General features: G+C 37.9%; 1 protein-coding gene across 3 annotated transcripts in view; it reads right to left on the bottom strand.

The window, feature by feature from the left end:
• Positions 1 to 18,341, bottom strand: part of LOC106868608 (potassium voltage-gated channel protein Shaw) — a 53,482-nt gene extending 35,141 nt beyond the window's left edge. For all 3 annotated transcript variants that reach the window (XR_001409315.3, XM_089362922.1, XM_014913953.3), the window contains exons 1-2: positions 18,207 to 18,341; positions 15,766 to 16,345 (exon numbers count right to left, since the gene is read on the bottom strand). Coding sequence is in view for 2 of the 3 variants with exons in the window: in XM_089362922.1 (XP_089219048.1) it covers positions 15,766 to 16,345; positions 18,207 to 18,223 (597 nt within the window). In the remaining variant the exon portion in view is untranslated. The remainder of the gene's footprint in view (positions 1 to 15,765; positions 16,346 to 18,206) is intronic.
• Positions 18,342 to 19,153: the final 812 nt, after the last annotated feature.

Below are 19,153 nucleotides of genomic sequence, written 5' to 3'. Positions count from 1 at the left end.
AAAGAGCTGAAGGAGTCTTTACTTGAAGAATGACTCAAAATTCCCTCTAACAACCATTCATTGTGATTGATGCCAACTTTTGACTAACCCCATATTAAATACTAAAACTTCCATTTAAATGGCTCCATTATTTTCTCTGTCCCATCTACGTATATATACGTATATACATAACACACACATACGCACATGTAAATATTAAGTAACTCGTAATTTTTTGCACCAATGATTCCACACAATAGTATGACGTTTGGTTTTTATTGAACATTTAAACACATTCGATTCTTTCGTTTATTTTCTTTTTATCTCGTATGCTATGGTATGTTGGTGGCTCTTTGTTGTCAATTAAAATGTTCCAATGAAATCAAAGCAAGATAAAAAAAAAAGGGTGTTTTTATTTACACATAATTATCACATACAGATTCGTTACGCTGTTTATTTATTCAGATAACATTTTTTGTCAATACAAAACATTGTATTTATAATCGTTATGCGCAGCTAACAGGCAGAAAAGAGCGTCAGACAAAACGTCTTGCAGACTTCATTCAGGCGTTTGCCCTCTGCGTTCAAATCCCACAGTCAAGTGTTGGGGCTGATGGTATCGACTGCCTCCACCCCAAAAAGAACTGTTGACATTGTGCCCAAACCAGAGACCATCATCCTTGTTATTATTATTAAGGCATTTAAAGGCGGTGAGCTGGCAGAATCGTTAACACGCCAGGCGCAATCCTTAACAGTCCGTCTTCACGTTCAGAGTTCAAATTCCGCCGAGGTCGACTTTGCCTTTAATCCTTTTGGGGTCGATAAAACAAATGCCAGTTGAGTACTTCAACTCCGAGGGTCGCTGCATTGCCGCCGCAACGAGCATCCTCCTCCTCGGCAGTTGCCCGGCGGCGGTGCCCGTTCTTATCTCGGGATCGCAACAGCGGTGGTGACGACGTTGCTCTTGTGCGTTGTCGCGGCCACCGCCGATCGCACGCTCGTTGACCGCAGCCTGGCCACAATCTGTCGCAGCGGCTTCGAAGCGCGCGCGCGCAGGACAACGATCTTCTCTGGCAAACCATAGTGTCGTAAGATGTCCCAGATTGTCTGCCTGTCTACGCTGTTAAATGCTTTTTCAAAGTCGACGAAGCATACATAGAGTGGCGTTTGCCATTCCATTGCCTGCTCCACAGTGACTCTGAGCATTGCAATCTGGTCCATACATGATCTCTCCTTTCTGAAGCCTGCCTGCTCATCTCTGAGTTACTTCTCAATGGTATCTTTCAGTCGCTCCAGGATGATTCTTGTAAGGACTTTGCTTGGAATGGAAAGCAAGGTAATTCCTCTCCACTTTTCACATTGTGATAAATCCCCACTCTTCGGCAGCTTTACCAAAAGACCCTTCTTCCAGTCAGTTGGGATCTTCTCTGTTGTCCATACCAGGTTCAGCACATGGTGCATATGATCGATCATCTCTTCTCCTCCTGTCTTCAGTGCCTCTGCTGGTATGCTGTCCACTCCTGCTGCCTTTCCGTTCTTTAAGCTCTTCACGGCTTTGCGGATTTCTGGCTTGGTGATTTCTCCAATGTGGATATTGAGCGGGATCCCTGGCCCCAATTCTGGCGGATCTTGAGGTGGAGGGCGATTAAGTGTTTCTTGGAAGTGTTCCTTCCATCTTGCCAGTTGGTCCTCAATGGAAGTTAGTACCCTGTATATATATATATATATATATATATATATATATATATATATATATATATATATAGGGTGCGGTAAATAAACTATCGTCTAAATTATGCAAAAATGAAAATAACACTGATATCTCATTTTAATAGATATATTATTTAGCAAAATTACATTAAAATATCTTGAAACACTAAAGAGTAAATTTATTCAATAAAATCGCCATTGGCTCCAACCACGACCTCCAGACGACTTCGAAATCTCCTGCAACTCATCTGGACGGTCTACTTGTTTAAGTTGGTGAATGCTGCCAGAGAGCACAAAAGTGAAATCGACCACTTAGATAGAACCACACAATCACACCTCAATATAATCGAATTTTGCATCAGCAATTAACTTCCTTCTGCCATTATCATTGAAAGAGCTTCAGTAAATATGGCTCAAAATTCCCTTAACATTCATTGAAGACCTGCACGGAGTCAGTTCCTCGATGTATTTAACTAGCACGGCGATGTTCCGATCAACGAAACAGCCTACTCGTGAAACTAACGTGCAAGTGGCTGAGTACTCCACTGACACGCGTACCTTTAATATAATTCTTAGGGAGATTCAGCGTGACACAGAGTGTGATAAAGCTGGACCCCTTTGAATTACAGATACAACTCAATTGAGTGAACTGAAGCAACGAAAACTAAAATGTCTTGCTCAAGGACGCAACGCTGAGCCAGGAATCGAACTCACAACCCCACGATCGTGAGCCGATTACTCTAACCACTAAGTCACGCGTTTTAACAGTTTTTTTTTTATATATATAGTAGAGATTGATGAACCAAGTTTCTATTAAACAATAAAATTTCTATTTAACTGCTTACACTATTTTGTACAACTCCCATACATACACACACACATATGTATATATATACATATCTATCTATCAATATATATATATATATATATATATATATATATATACATATATATATATATCTATATATATATACATACATACACACACATATGTATATACATATATATATATATATATATATATATATATATATATATATATATATATATATATATATATTTATATATATATATACACACAGATATATATATATATATATATATATATACACACACACACATACATATATGTGTGTGTATGTATGCATGTATATAATGTATACACCCACATATGTATAGCTTATGGAGGTATATTAATTTTTCGCTCTCATGATTTCCACACAATAGTAAGACTTTTGCTTTCTTACTGAACATTTAAACACTTGAATGTTTTCCTTTCAATTCTCTTATTTTGTCTCCTTTGTCAGGTTGAAGGTTGCTTTTTTTATTAATAAATATATTCCAATGAAATTTAAAACCGGATGAAAAACAAAACTGAGTTTTGATGTCCACAAACTTGTTACGCCCTTCAGTAACTACAATAACTACAACAAACATTGTTGTAGTTATTGCTGTTGTTGTTGTTGTTGTTGTTGTTGTTGTTGTTGTTGTTGTTGTTGTCATCGTCATCATCGTCGTCGTTGTTGTTGTTATGTGCCACCAGCTGGAAGGAGCATAAAAGCGTCAGACAAAACACCTTGCAGACTTTTGTACAGGCTTTTCCTCTCTGAGTTCAAATCCTACAACCAAGTCTTCGACTTGATGCCATTGACTCCTTTCTTGGCCCCAAAACTGTTGAATTTTTGCCCAAATCAGAAGCCATTATATTTTGTTTTAATTTTTTATTCCGCCAAGGTCAACTTTATCTTTCATCCTTTTGTGGTCGATGAAATAAGTACCAGTTTTGCATTGGGGTCGTGATTAGAGATGCACATATCGTCAACCATGAACGAATATGCTTAACTAGTTAAGGTCAAAAAGCTAACAAGCAAATCTGTGGTATTGAGCGGAATATTTGTTGTAACCCATCTTTAACACCAAGGCAAGACATGTACCTGATAGCACTTCCAATCAGTTTAAGATCAGAAGCCAGGAGAGCCACAAGGCAGAATGACTAAAGCACCGGACAAAATGCTTAGCGGTTTTAATTACTTGCACGCATACATATATTTATGTTGTGTGTATCTATGCATGTATATATATATATAGATGTGTGTGTGCGTGTACTTGTGTGTGTGTGTTTGCATTCCTATCGCTTGTTTTACATATTTTAAATATTCGGCGCTATAAATGCTTCCTACATTTCTCAAACAATTCCTAACTCTTGGCAAATATAGAAAAGATACATTTCGTCATGTAAAAGGATTTAATGTTGCTGTTGCTACAGCTACTGCTGCTGCTGCTGCTGCTACTGCTGCTGTTGCTGCTGCTGCTGCCGTCACCACTTCTGTTACAGTTGTTGCTGTTGTTATTGTTTTATTCTGTTCTGTTTTTATATTAAGTTATCCTTATTTAGCAGTACTACTCCATCCGCTCAATCGAACACACCTTATAGAGTAGTACTCTACCGACACTGCAAGCGAGTATGTTCTGAGAGAGTGTACTGCACTTTCGCCAGTTGTGTTCTTGCTGTTTTTGTAGTTGCCAGTAGACATATAAACACTCCCGACCTCACCCCTACTTTGACCCTGTGGAACATCGAGGATGCTACAGTTAGAGAGGAGAAAGAGTGAGAAAGAGAGTGAGAAAGAGAGGGAAAAGAGAAAGATAGACAGACAGAGCTACACTAGTAGTTGGTTGGCACTCGTTTACAGCTAAATAGACTGGAGCAATGAGAAATGCTGTGTCTTGCTCAAGGACATAACGTACTGCTGGTAACAGGATTAGAACCTAACGACCATGAGCCCTGCACCTTAACCACTGAGCCACAGGCCTTCACAACTCTACTTTCAAATGTATTGCAGCAACACACAATGAGGAGTATGAAGTACTAGCAAACGACAGGGTTACTCAATCGGGCGCTGAATGAAATCCGGATATTGACGGTAAAGTCCAAAGCTCTTAACCAACACCAGAAATTCACACATCAACAGTGACATAGACAGTTTTTACTTAACGTAGTAGAATCTTAACATCGGTTCAAATGCCTAAGAATGTCTTATCATATCCCTTTGATAACATTTAATAATCATCAAACGTTGAAGCCTATCCCTGGATCAAGTCTTCATGCGGGAGGTAGATAACATCATGTTTTCATTTGAAAGAGCTCCTCAAGGTGTATTCTTTAACTGATGTCTAAGGATATACAACCAGAAAGGCTGCACAACTCTAGTACTATAGGTTATGGGAAGAGAATCTGTATGCATGTTACGAAAATGTCATGCGTAAATATTTTCCCAGAAAACTTCAAAGTGACAGCAACGTTAAGGCAACCGAGATATTAGCTTTTGGTAAACGTTTGCGGTAGAGGAGAGGGAGAGAGAGATAATGACAAAATACAGGACGCACAATAAGAATAGGGATACAGATAAACCACCTAGGGACCACAAACGATGCAAATTCGGTAGAATTAATACTGACGAAATTGATTACATCTTAAGTAGATGACCGAAAATATCATCTTGGTATTTATTTGTGAAGCACGCTGTCGTAGCTAGAACATTGTAGAACGCAAACCCTAGAAAGGATAAAGTTGGGGACAGGAATTACACTCATGGGAAGGGGCTATAATAACTCAGAATATTGGTAGAAATTCCTACGTAAAACAAGATTTGTGGACCAGACGTAAGGATCCTAAACAGGGGAAAGAAGTAGTGGACAGTGATCGAACTCAGGTTCCCAGCAGATACAAATAAAGTGTTAAAGTTTACTGAAAAAGGGAACAGCTCTACTGAACTGAAGAGAAATATGTAGCGGTTCCGTCGCGTTTATATCATTTTAGATTCCTGTCAATGATGGAGCATTTCGCTACGTGACTACTTGCTTCAGTAGCAATCTTGAGAATCTGAGATTCGCAAAAGCAGAAAGGACATGATATATCAAGAAATTAAAAATACAAGGCATTAAAGGTACTGTGAAAGTATGTAAAACATTGGAGAAATTAAGCATGTAATAAATAAATATACACACGTGTAGACATGCACTCTGTGAATGTGTACACGTACGTAAGTCAAAACATACAGCCACACAGAACCCTCTGACATCCATATTTGCACACATGCATACGTGTGCACATATGTACAAACATGTAAATCGCAAATATTGTGCATGCATAAATATAAGCATACATGCATACGTGCGTACCTCGTTGATATTGTCTGAATTCCAGCGCCAGAACCTTAATTCCTTTTTTTCTTTGGTGACAAACTCGAAAAATGAATGCAGCATTCCGATACACAAGCACGCGCACAGACATACATACACACATATATACGGATGCGCGTATATATATATATATATATATATTTATATATATATATATACACACATACCCACACATACACACGCACATATATATGCATGTGCGTATATATATACATATATATATATATATATATATATATATATATATATATATATATATACATGCATACATAAATACACACATATATATGTGTACATATACATGCATGTACATTGAAACAAATATATGCGCATGCGCGTGTGCGAGTGGAGCATTGTTAACACTACATCGCAAAGGATCCAGAGTTCTGGTCAGTATTTACGCTGACCCTCAATAAATTTGGAGTAAGAACCACATTGAAGTACTGTAATTATCTCTGGGACGACGTTGGTTGCTTCGTACAATGACATTCTAGACCATATTCCAAAAGAAGAAACCTTCTCACTATGAGCACGAGAACTGTTGATTAATCCTTGGGCTCCCCTCTAACTACTACTACTACTACTACTACTACTACTACTACTACTAATACTACTACTAGCTCGACAATTATTCTTCTGAATTAGTTGGCTGCATAACATAATCCTTCCTTTTCGGCCAGTGATATCCAATGATATCCGCTAAACCCAAATATGTGACGTCTCGTGTGTTCAAGAGATTCCGGTGAATTTCAAAAACGGAAAATCGTCCACAGCATCATGTTATAAAAAATCCTGTCTGTAGACATTTATACAGGCAAGGGGCGCTTCAATAAAAACTCTGCGCACGGGTATTACTCCTAAGAGCTGTGACGTTCTGGAGTGAACCCCGACCAATCAATGACCAAATTGAATGCGAACCAAATCGATTTCTTTAGTTTGGAAGAAACTGTAAAAGACATACGTTCTGACTCTCTTCTTTTGTCTAACCTAAGCATAAACAAAGAAGAATGAAATTAAGCTTAATGCGCATCGCCCTGCCCTCGTTCTTCATCCTACGCCCGACCTTCACACCTGACTACGCAGGATTTACGTGTTTATAAAGTTCGCTTTGCAATTAGGAGGTCTTGAGTTCGATCCCATGTGTGGTATTTTGGACAAGCCTCGAATAATGAAAGATTTCACTTCGTTTTTAGTCTCAGTGTATTTTGATTAAAGATGGCTCAAATAGTTCTAATTATCAACAAACGAGAGGAAATTAAATGAAATAAAGAGTTTGTTTGTTTTGTTTGCTTGTTTTGGTTATTCTTCTTGAACCAAATTACGGGCGAAAGTATTCATTTATTGTCTACATTGACCTCTAACATAGACTCAAGACTGAAAATTTGGGAGACGGGTGCCTGCAATCGATTAAATCGATCTAGTGATTGACTTGGTCTTTGAAGAAGTATCGTGGTGTTGGGGATTTGTATTACTTTCGTGGTATTTTAGTCCTTTTTATACTTTATCATCTCATATTTTCATTATATCAATATATTATAACCTTTAAATGTAAATTCACTGTGGTTTATGTATCACATCGATATTTATCTATAGATAGATAGATATGTATATTGGCGTGTATGTGTGTGTGTGTGTGTGCATGTGTGTGTGTGCATGTGTGTGTGTGTGTGTGTGTGTGTGTGTGTGTGTGTGTGTGTATGCATGCGCACGCACATTTCTAGAAAATAATTGTATCTTTAACGTGAAAGCCATGTCTGGTTCGACAAGTCATATCACACTGACAAATCTATCACTGGGTTACGAAATGATTTGGAAATAGCGAAAAGAATGAAGGCAATTTTTCTCTAACATCTCCGACCTTTCGTCATTCCAGTGTCGTTAGGATAAAAAGAAAAACCAGTCAAGTACTTGTTCGATTTAATTACTAAGTTACCACCCACAACTTTATAGCATTCTGTCTGTTATAAAGTTATTTTCCACTATTTCATGGCTACACGCAGTGGCGGACTGGATCTAAAAAATAGGAGACTAAGGGAGCCCACCCGCAACTACAAAGGGGCCCACCCACACTACAAGGGGGCCCACCCACAACTACAAGGGGGCCCCTGCAACTACAATGCTATAATTTATTATTATTTTTTTCAAGTATTCTTTTCAACTGCCTATAAACACAGCCAGATTGAAATAATGCATTCTTCCAGGAGTGAATAAAAAATTCTCAAACTTGAGGGGATGGGCCCCTTAGATACTGACATGGGTCACCCTATATGGATTCTAATGACACAGGGGTCCATTTGCCATCGGGCAACCTGGCAACCTGGCCAGTCCTCCACTGGCTACACGGATCATAATTTCGTGGCTTGTGCAATCAACTTATAACAGACAATGTACAAGGACATGGATGCTGGAAGCTGAACGTATCTTTTTCTGATCAGATGATTTTAAGGGCAGGATTAGCAAACTAATGAAGCTGGAATTTACAGGAACCTACATCAGCAAAATGTAAGAATACAAGAATAAAGAAGATGCTTTTGAGCTGTTTAAAAGAGGTTTATAGACGGGGTTTGCATACAATGTAGGCGAAGGATGTGTTGTTTGTGCTAAGACGAGAGCGCTAAACCACGACGACAGGAAGACCGTTCGATGGCTCCGATGGTGAAAGCGCAGCGTGGAAAACAAGGCCATAATCTAGTCTACGACGGACTGCAGTGCGATTTTTTTTACCACCCGTAGTACTTTAAACTAAATATTAAAAAAGAGCAAATTTTAACCTGCTATGCATATTCAAATGTTTTCCTTTTGGAATTTCAGACCGAACAACTTCCTACCTCCCCATTGAATAGTTGATAACAACAGTCTTCAACGAGTCACACCGCTACCTTCGCTCACACCACTACCACAGCACTTATTTCTGGTCTTTTGTTTCTCAAATCTGGTCAAACGCAAACGTAGTGCGAATATAATCACAGTTTATCTCATCATGCGTGTGGGAGTATGTTGAGAAATATCCAGACCTAAGCACTTATCATCGTCATCATCATCATCATCATCATCATTATTATTATTATTATTATTATTATTATTATTATTATTATTATTATTATCATTATTTATTATTATTATTAAAGCGGTGAGCTGGAGAGTCGTTAGCATAGCGGTATTTCGTCTGCTGCTACGTTCTGAGTTCAAATTCCGACCGCTGAGGTCAGCTTTACCTTTCGTCCTTGTTAATATCGTGGAAGAGTCATTTAAACTACTGTACAGCATACGCACATTTCGTTTGTCTCTTGATTATAGTTTCAAACTTTGACACAAAGCCAGCAATTTCCAGGAGGGGAAACAAGTTGACTTCATTGACTCCGTTACTGTAACTTTACTTTATTGACCCCAGAATCATACCGTCACATTTTTCCTCTCTAAATAACGGTTTCAAATTTTGGTCCTACGCCAGCGACTTCGGGGTAAGGGGTAAATCGAGTACATCACCCTTAGTGGCCTAATGGTACTCATTTTATCAACCCCAAAAGGGGGAAAAGCAAAAACGATTTCAGTTGGAATTTGAACTCAGAATGTAAAAACGACGGATGAAACCCTGCTAAGCACTTTTTTTTCCAGCGTGCTAACGATTCTGCCAGCGAGCTAGCTTTTTATTTTGTTTGTTTCTAAACAATGCCACCTATTCTGAAGCGTCAAAAAATGTCCACACCGCGTGCACTACTTGTCTGATCAACCGGTTGGCTTCTAGTTTAGATTTCAGACGGCCATTATCACAACCCCCATGCAGGGTCACTGTGACAAATTCACTGTCAGAGAGGAATTGGTCTCTGAGTTATGGATACAGTCCATTTGACAGGCTTCTTCACAGTTTCCGCCAACACAAATCCAGTCACAAAACTCGGATAGAACTCGGGCTTTGGTAAAAGGCATCAACCAATTCATTCATGCGTTCAGTTATTAATTTCTTCTTTTCTTTATTCTTTATCTTATTTTTCTTTCATTCATTCACTATTATTATTATTATTATTATTATTATTATTATTATTATTATTATTATTATTATTATTATTAGAAGAAGAAGAAGAAGAAGAAGAAGAAGAAGAAGAAGAAGAAGAAGAAGAAGAAGAAGAAGAAGAAGAAGAAGAAGAAGAAGAAAAAGAAGAAGAAGAAGAAACACTGCTTAGGTGTCTGGGGTTTTTTTTTTTTGTTTTTAATTTTAATTTTTTTTTTTAATTTATTTTATTTTTACTCTGAAATCTCTGATTTTGTTTCCGTCGTTTCGAACGGAGGAGGAATATATTAAGTGACGCTTCCCAAGCAACATTTTAAACAAGACATTAGAAGTTTTTTAAGCTTTTCTATCGGGGGTGGCGGACGGGAGAACGCACCGTAGCAGTGTATTGTTTGAGGAGTTTTAACAACCCGCCTTCCCACATTCACGTATTCACATACACACACATACACACACACATACTCTCACACAGATCATTGAGAAAAACTGTCAATGGCGAATTATGATCATGCTATTGTTGAAGGTCAATGTGTAAGTGTGGCAAACATAAACACAATGTTATTTTAGTAATATAGATTTGTCATTGTAGACTAGCGTTGAAAATGTGACTATATAAATTTTAAATATGTTATTATTAGTGTTGTAGTTGTTGCTTTAACGGCATAAAGTTAAAATGGAACCTGTACACAATAAAATGTTTACGACTTGTTTAAAAATTCCGTTTAGATTTAAGGCTGATTAGTTTAGTATTACGTTATCTGTAGTAATCCTTTCTACTAAAGGCACAACGCCTGAAATTTTGAGGGAAGGGACTAGTCGATTAAATCGACCCCAGTGTTTCACTGGTATTTAATTCATCGACCCCGAAAGGATGAAAAGCAAAGTCGACCTCGGCAGAATTTGAACTCAGAACGCAGCGGCAGATGAAATACCGCTAAGCATTTCGTCCGGCGTGCTAACCATTCTTATTTCTTTACTACCCACAAGGGGCTACACACAGAGGGGACAAACAAGGACAGAAAACGGATTAAGTCATTTATATCGACGCCAGTACGTAACTGGTACTTATTTAATCGACCCCGAAACGATGAAAGGCAAAGTCGACCTCGGCGGAATTTGAACTCAGAACGCAGCGGCAGACGAAATACGCTAAATATTTCGCCCGGCGTGCTAACGTTTCTGCCAGCTCGCCGCTTCACCGTTTTCTGTAATAATGACAGTTTCTTCGTAACCGAAGATCATGAGGAACGACGATAGCACGCCCTCCAGTTACTATGGAAACCGATCCTTTATACTGCAAGGTCTTTCTTCCTGTTCCGCTTTGTAGCTTTAGAGAGAGTCAGTCCATGCAATCGGACCCAGCTTTTTAGACTTGGAGGTCTGACTGCAATGGCTTAATGGACTTAGACGATTGCAGTGACCAGCAGGAAGTAGGTTTTACATTGGAGTGGCCTTCTCCTACGTGAACTTCTTTACAAAGCTGGAGAGCTCCATCTACTCTCGAGTTGACGACGGGGTATCAAATATGGCACCAGACTACCTAAGTGACTCCACTCCTCATTTGCGGTCGAAGTTGTGTCCTCCAGCATTTTCCTTTCTCAAGGCACTAACAAGACACTGTGGTTTTGTACTTGGAATTTCTTCCATAATGTTCTAATTTGGAAAAGACAAAGCAGTGGTGATCTGAGCAACCCTACGTAGACGGAAGTAATTGGGTGGGGCAAGTATACTGAAATACTATTGCAAAACTTATATAAAGTTAACGGATTTTGCCAGGGAACAAGAATTCGAATAACCTATTTATGAGCTCAAGAATTAAGGCAGCCAATTAGCAGCGTCTTGAGATCGCCAACTATATTCCTTTGCGTTAATCATTCCAACTCTCTGAGTGCCAATCTGATAAAGGTCAATTTTTGCCTTTGAAGCCCTGGCTGCTGGTAAATGAAGTACATATCGTGTCCTTGAATCGATTCTTCTCTAACTGTTTTTTTTTTTGTTTTTTGTTTTTTTGCATGTCTGTTTCTTTCATCTCAGGAAGAAATCGATCATGTCCCCTCCCCCCAGATGGTAAGATTGGGCTCCGCTGCCTCTAAATAGATAAGTCCAAGATATACCCATCTGTCACAGCAGCATCCCTAAGATTCCGTCAAAGATTTAAGTGCCCGTGGCATTATTGAAAAATCATTATTACAAAATGGTGAAAGCACCGAACCGGCAGAATCGTGAGAACATCGGATCGGTTTTTCATGTTCTGAGTTCAAATTGCACCGAGATCAATTTTGCCGTTCATCCTTTCGGGGGCCAATAAAGTAAGTTCTCGTGAAGTACTGAGATCGACAGCGCCGACTAAACCGTTCATCTCAAAATTGCTGACCTTCTAAGCTAAATCAGGAACCATTATTCCTGAGGGTGAATATGAGGAAAATACGTTTCAGCCAAGAATTCTTCTAACACTTTTCTGCCATTTCATTCTTACACGTTCCCATGTTCTAATTCGAATGGCATTTGGCTATAGCACTCAATTAATTTGTCATTAATTAAGATACGTCCTTAATTAATGCACGAGAACAATTGAGTGCAGCCTTGCTAAAATAATCACAGAATAAGGCAATTTATATTTTCATATATACGTACAGACGTGGTTGTGTGGTAAGGTTCTGGGTTCAGTCCCACTACGTGGCACTACGATAGCTTCAAACCGACAAAAGCGTTGTGAATGGATTTGATAGACGGAAACTGAAAGTCCGTCATATATATATACATATATATACATGTGTTCGTGTGTGTGTGTGTGTGTATGTGTGTGTGTGTGTGTGTGTGTGTGTGTGTGTGTGTGTGTGTGTGTGTGTGTGTGTGTATGTGTGCGTGCGTGTGTCTTTGTGTGTGTATCTTTGTGCTTCTCCCCACCCACCGCTTGACAACCGGTGTTGGCGTTTTTGCGTCCCCGCAACCTAGGAGTTCAGCAAAAGAGACCGATGAAATAAGTACCAGTCTTATATAAAATATGTGCCGGGGTCGATTCCTTCGACTAAGAATTCTTCAAAGCAGTGCCACAGCATGGCCGCAGTCTAATGACTGAAACAAGTAAAAGATAAAAGATAAGAGATAAGAGATATATATATGTTTGTATATATTTCGAGTTAAGGCCTCTTTCTAATAAACGCTACCTGTCCCACGTGCGTTACTTTACATCTGGCTCAGGCTGGTTTATAGCCAAACCAAGAGGATATTGCTGTGAACTTGACATTTTGCTATACAAGTTGCACAACAAACGATGTCATATTTGGACTGTGACAAGGCTAACGTTAATATAATCGAACAAAACATTGTGCAGTGTGATCGCCATCCTCACCCCCAGCCCCAGCGCCAGACAGAGAGAGTGGGAGAGAGGGGGAGGGAGTGAGAGAGAGAGACATAAAAAAAAACCACTTGATACTTGTTTAAAGTGTTGGCGGGAAAGTAATAAACTTTTATTTTTCTCGTATGTAAACAACAATGGAAATTGGAGGTTAGTGAGTCGACGTGCAACAGACGCCTAAGGACGGTTTTCTGGTTATTGTAAGTGAGTGAATGAGGGAACGAACGAACAAACGAACGAACGAACGAACGAACAAACGAACGAACGAACGAACGAACGAACGAACGAACGAACGAACGAACGAACGAACGAAAGAAACAAACAAAGAAATGAAGAAAAACTAAATAAAGGGATAGCTTCGACGAAAGCTTATGATCCAGTCAAACATCGAGATCGAGATTGTGAAGATGGAAACTGTGCTGAAGCTCATCGGATGGACAGAAGCGATGGTTCAAAGACTCAGTCTTGTCACACGCTGTCACACTCAGTCTAATCCCAGATTGTATTAAGGGTGAATGTTTTTGTGAATTACTCAAGTACATTATGATATATGAAGGGACAGAAACAGTGAAAGTCTACCTGAAAATTACATTAAGGGTACACGTTAAGGATACCCAGCAATTTATACCTAATTCGAGGAAAGGGAATTTCAGTTAATCGAACAATCGGAGTACTTATTGTATAAATCAGATCATTGATCGATTTCCTTTGTGTCAGCGTGCGCGTGCACTTCTGATTGGAGATACTTGCTAAGGAATAAAAACATACCGTACTTCTTAACGGATCAATTGGTATGCGTTAAACGGTAAGTGCAAGGGTTGAGCATAGAAATCAAATACGTGCAAGTACGTGCAAATTCGCCTCCCTACAAAGGAGAGTTCACGACAGAAACAATTTAGTTTTAAAGCTATAAACTTTAGACATCTTAGCTAAGAGATGATATTTAGATTTCCACATTAACTGATCGACGGCAGTTTGGTTAATGACATTTCCTTGATGGCATTAGTGATATTTGATTGCTGGTTATTGATTGATGCCATCGACTGACAGTATTTGATCTATAAAGTCTGACTGATGGCATTTGAATAATGTCTTATAACACAAAGCCGAGATCTTTTTAGCTCTTTTCAAAATGTCGCACAATTGGTTGCTTATGGTTGTGTATTGAATCTAATAACGACCAGCTCCTCTTTCATTTGTGCATCTCTTGACGGCTGCACATCATAGGATGCACGAATGAGTCCCATCATGTCCAGTCATCAAAGGATCCATTTGCATGTTTCTGTGCACGTGCGCGCGTGTGTGCGTGTATGCGTTTATATTCTAGAAATATTCGTATTGTACATTTGTGTGAATGTGATGATGGTCTTCGTTCCATAAAAACCTTACCATACAAATTCGTCACAAAATAACTCCGTATGAATGTTTGTGCGTTTGTATGTATGCACGTATATATACATGTATGTATATATGTATATGTATAAATATATGCATGTTTGTATGCATATATGTGCACGTATGTATGTATATATGCATGTATGTATACATGTATGTATATATATGCATATATGTATATATGTATATGTATGTATATAAGTGCATGTACACATATATATATATTCATGTATGTATATATGTGCATGCATATATATATATATATATATATATATATATATATATATATATATATATATATATATATATATTCATGTATGTATATACGTGCATGCATGTATATATGTACATGTATGTATTTATGTACATGTATGTATATATGTACATATTTGTATGTATGTGAATATATGCGTGCATGTATACATGTATGCATAGTTGCATGCAGTGGGTGTATGTTGTGCGTATTTACAATTATAGTCTAATGGTTTATATAGTCTCATTGACTTTGTTCGAAGGAATCGGTTGCGCCCAAGAATTGCACAGACCCTCTGAGACCGATGCAATAGAAAAAAGTTAACAGTCCTATTGAAAAGTTGCAAGTAAACGGAGGAATTCTAGAAAACCGATGTTCTGAGAATGATGGACAACAGAAAGTGCTTCTTCCAGAGGTTATGGCGGGAAACACAATATTGATAACGAGGAGAAGGGAGATGAGTTAATGAAAGAGGTCTCGTTGAAAATGGACCAATAATGGCCGTCTCCACTGTAGTGCAGTAGTAGAGCCTAAGAGAAGACACAGCGATTCTGTGGGGCAAAGATTGAAGAATATTGCTAAGCGACTTTAAGTCAGTCAGGTAAATGTCATTCTTTGGATAATGGTCTAGGATGATTGTTGTTTTGCAACGAACCCGTCTCAGATGTAAGAATAGACAGTACTCCATTACGAATCTTACCGGAATTTTGCAAAAGGTAAGTATTTAACCAACCACAAACACACACACACACACATCAATAAATTATAAAATGCTGTCAAAAGCGTATAAAGTAGTTTCCAAAATTATACTTTTTCGACAGATGAAGAGATAAGAATATAGAACAAGACAATACTTACTTTCGCTCCGTGTGAAGACCTAGGGTTAGAAAGAAAATTCCAAATCGCTGCTCTGAATCTTCCAAATTTCATTTCAGCAATTTTTTTCTCTGTATATTGGTTAAATGTTCTGGTCTGGGCTTCTTCCAGTTGTTTTAATGCGTCGTAAGTGCTATTCCAGGAGTCAAAAGTGCTCCAACAGCATTTTTCGATACGGCTTTCGTCGATTCCCCAAAACTCCAGCTCTTGCCGTGCCACTTTACCACAGACATTCACTGGAATATGTAACACACCGGTTCGTTGATATTCCAACACTGATGAAAAAAGTGAAGGATCGCGGTCAAAGAAGTAATCGTTTGGTGTCACTCGGTAGAATTGAGTGAGAAACTCTTCGTTGGACAAATTGCTCAGATTTTTCCGGTATAAATTTGAACGATACGTTTCGAAGATAGTTCCACGAATATTGAAGACAACAGTCGGTGCTTCTGGATCAGAAGCTGCAGACACTTCAAATGTCTTCGGATCATACTTAGTTCCAGGAATCAAAGCAGCAAGTGCGGGTCTTTTGAGTCCTTTCGTTGCCGGCATGGCTTCTGAATCACTTCACGAAGAAAATATCAAATTTTTATAATTATATTCAAAGTATATCTATTGTCATACAACTATATTTATAATATATTTACAATAATATTATAATTATATTTATAACATATCAAAACTAGTTACTGGGAGAAATACTAACGAATTAAACTTAATACAAAGTAAATATTACATATAGATATAGATATAGATATATAGATATAAATGTATAGGTATATAGATATAGATATATATAGATAAATATGTATAAATATATTTATATCTGTATATTTATATATATATGAAATTGTTAATGACAGTATCGGCAAGGTATATGTCGGAAGAAGAATAAAAGGAAAGACGTGTTTATCGGCATGTGTTTTTTGTTTTTGTTGCTTTGTTGTTAGTCCTTTTTATAGGTTATAACAAACAGTCGAGGGAAGACGTTTGAAAATGATATGCAACTTGCTATTACGAGGTAAGTTTATAAGTAGTTTGTCCAGGCAAACCGACCAATCCCACCGCATTCCTGTGTAGGATGTTAAGTGACAGCAGCAGCAGCAGCAGCAGCAGCAGCGACAGTAGTAGTAGTAGTAGTAGTAGTAGTAGTAGTAGTAGTAGTAGTAGTAGTAGTAGTAGTAGTAGTGGTGGTGGTGGTGGTGGTGGTGGTGGTGGTGGTGGTAGGTATAGTAGTAGTAGTGATGGTGGTAGTAGTAGTAGTAATAGTAGTAGTAGTAGTAGTGATGGTGGTGGTGGTAGTAGTAGTAGTAGTAGTAGTAGTAGTAGTAGTAGTAGTAGTAGTAGACTAAATCGCTCACTACAGAGCAGCCTAGATGAGGGCTGCGTGTGTGATTTTCTTTTCGCCCGTTCTTTTTACAAACCTGTTGTTTTAGTTATGGTCGGCCTTCTCTCTTAATTAATTAACTAATTTATCAATCAATCATATACTTTTGAATTTACTGTTTTAGTTTGTCACAAAATTACATCCTTAACTATATTTGTATATATATGTGCGTGTATATATAATATATATATATATATATATATATATATATATATATATATATATATATATATATATATATATATATATATATATATATATATAATACAAATAATATATGAATATATGCGTATATACGTACATGTATGTACATACCTACATCTACATGTATATGTAGATGCATATCTGGGTACAGGACGTAGCAAAAAAAAAACGTGGACAAAATGATAAACGGAATACAGAAAACACACAGGCCACATAGAGAACATTTCCTTCATCAGCTGCCACCATTCTAAAACTAAGCGTTTCGAAGAGTTAGGGCAATATATATATATATATATATATATATATATATATATATATATATATATATATATATATATATATATATATATATATATATATATATGTATGTATGTATGTATGTATGTGTGTATGTTTACATACAAGCGGGACTTACAAGTCGTCTGTGTAAAGTCGCTCCGATGGTTGTGGAACCGACAGGAAACGTGGAGTGTACAGGACAAGTGGATAGGCTTTGCAATTACAATTCCGCCTGACAATTTACAAAAGGAAGGCATTCAGCTGCTGTTTCTTGAAAAAAACAACAACATTGATTGGATTTCTCGACGTTAAGCGTTGTTGATCGATGACGGTTACGCTGGTGATGCGATGATGTTCATGCAGATAATGATAACGACGACGGTGGCGTTGGTGGTAGTGTTGATGGTTGTGGTAAGTGCGGTGGTGATGGTGGTGGTGGTGATAGTCGGTGGGGAATACGAGCCTTATTACTTCGTTGTTGCTGCTGTAATTATTGTTATTACGTTTATGTGCCTATGATTATTATTATTATTATTATTATTATTATTATACTTACTTCATTTGTTCAGTCATCGTCGTTATTGGATTCGTCACCGTCACTACCGGCTTCGGCGTTGTCTTATTGCTGCTGCTGCTGTTGTTGTTGTTGTTGTTGTTGTTGTTGTTGTTGTTGTTGTAGCTGTTCCTGCTTTTGTTGATGGTCTTATCCTTAGAGTAGTCGTTCCTGTCTTTACATATTTGCTGTCAAGATTTCTATATCGGTTGCCAAACCGCAATTCAGAAGAAATCACTTGTTACTCTCTTTGCAATATTCCATACGTGAGGTAAATTTTTGCAGCCAAAAGTTAAACGTTGTTGTCGTTTTGGTATTTTCCTTGTAGGTATTACGTAAACGCCAGTTGGTCTTGAAGAACAGTAGGTTGTATGGAAGGAAAGACTGAAACAAATACAAGAAATATATTTTTCTTAGTTCTTGGCCATAATGAGAAGAAGAAGAAGAAGAAGAAGAAGAAGAAGAAGAAGAAGAAGAAGAAGAAGAAGAAGAAGAAGAAGAAGAAGAAGAAGGAGAAGAAGAAGAAGAAGAAGAAGAAGAAGAAGAAGAAGAAGAAGAAGAAGAAGAAGAAGAAGAAGAAGAAGAAGAAGAAGAAGGAATATATTCACAGACACGACAGAGCTGAGACCTACATACACTGGAAGCTATGCCAACACTATGGAATAACAACAGAAAAAAAGATGGTATAGGCACACGCCAGAAAAGGTCACAGAAAACGAGAAAGCAACCATACTCTGGGATATGCCAATGCACACAGATAGAGAAATTAAGGCCAATAGGCCAGATATAGTTGTCAGAGATCATGAAGAAAAAAATGTTTTCTAATTGATGTATCAATACCAGCAGATGACAACGTTTCTCTAAAAGAAATAGAAAAAGTTTCAAAATACAAAGACCTGGAAATAGAGGTAACTCGAATGTGGAATCTAAAAACTGAAACAATTACTATC

This window comes from Octopus bimaculoides, chromosome 14 (assembly GCF_046866305.1).
Source record: "Octopus bimaculoides isolate indiv1 chromosome 14, ASM4686630v1, whole genome shotgun sequence".
Lineage (NCBI taxonomy): Eukaryota > Metazoa > Mollusca > Cephalopoda > Octopoda > Octopodidae > Octopus > Octopus bimaculoides.
The sequence above is the reverse complement of the archived record's forward strand: the minus strand, read 5'-3'. Positions and strand labels throughout refer to the sequence as shown.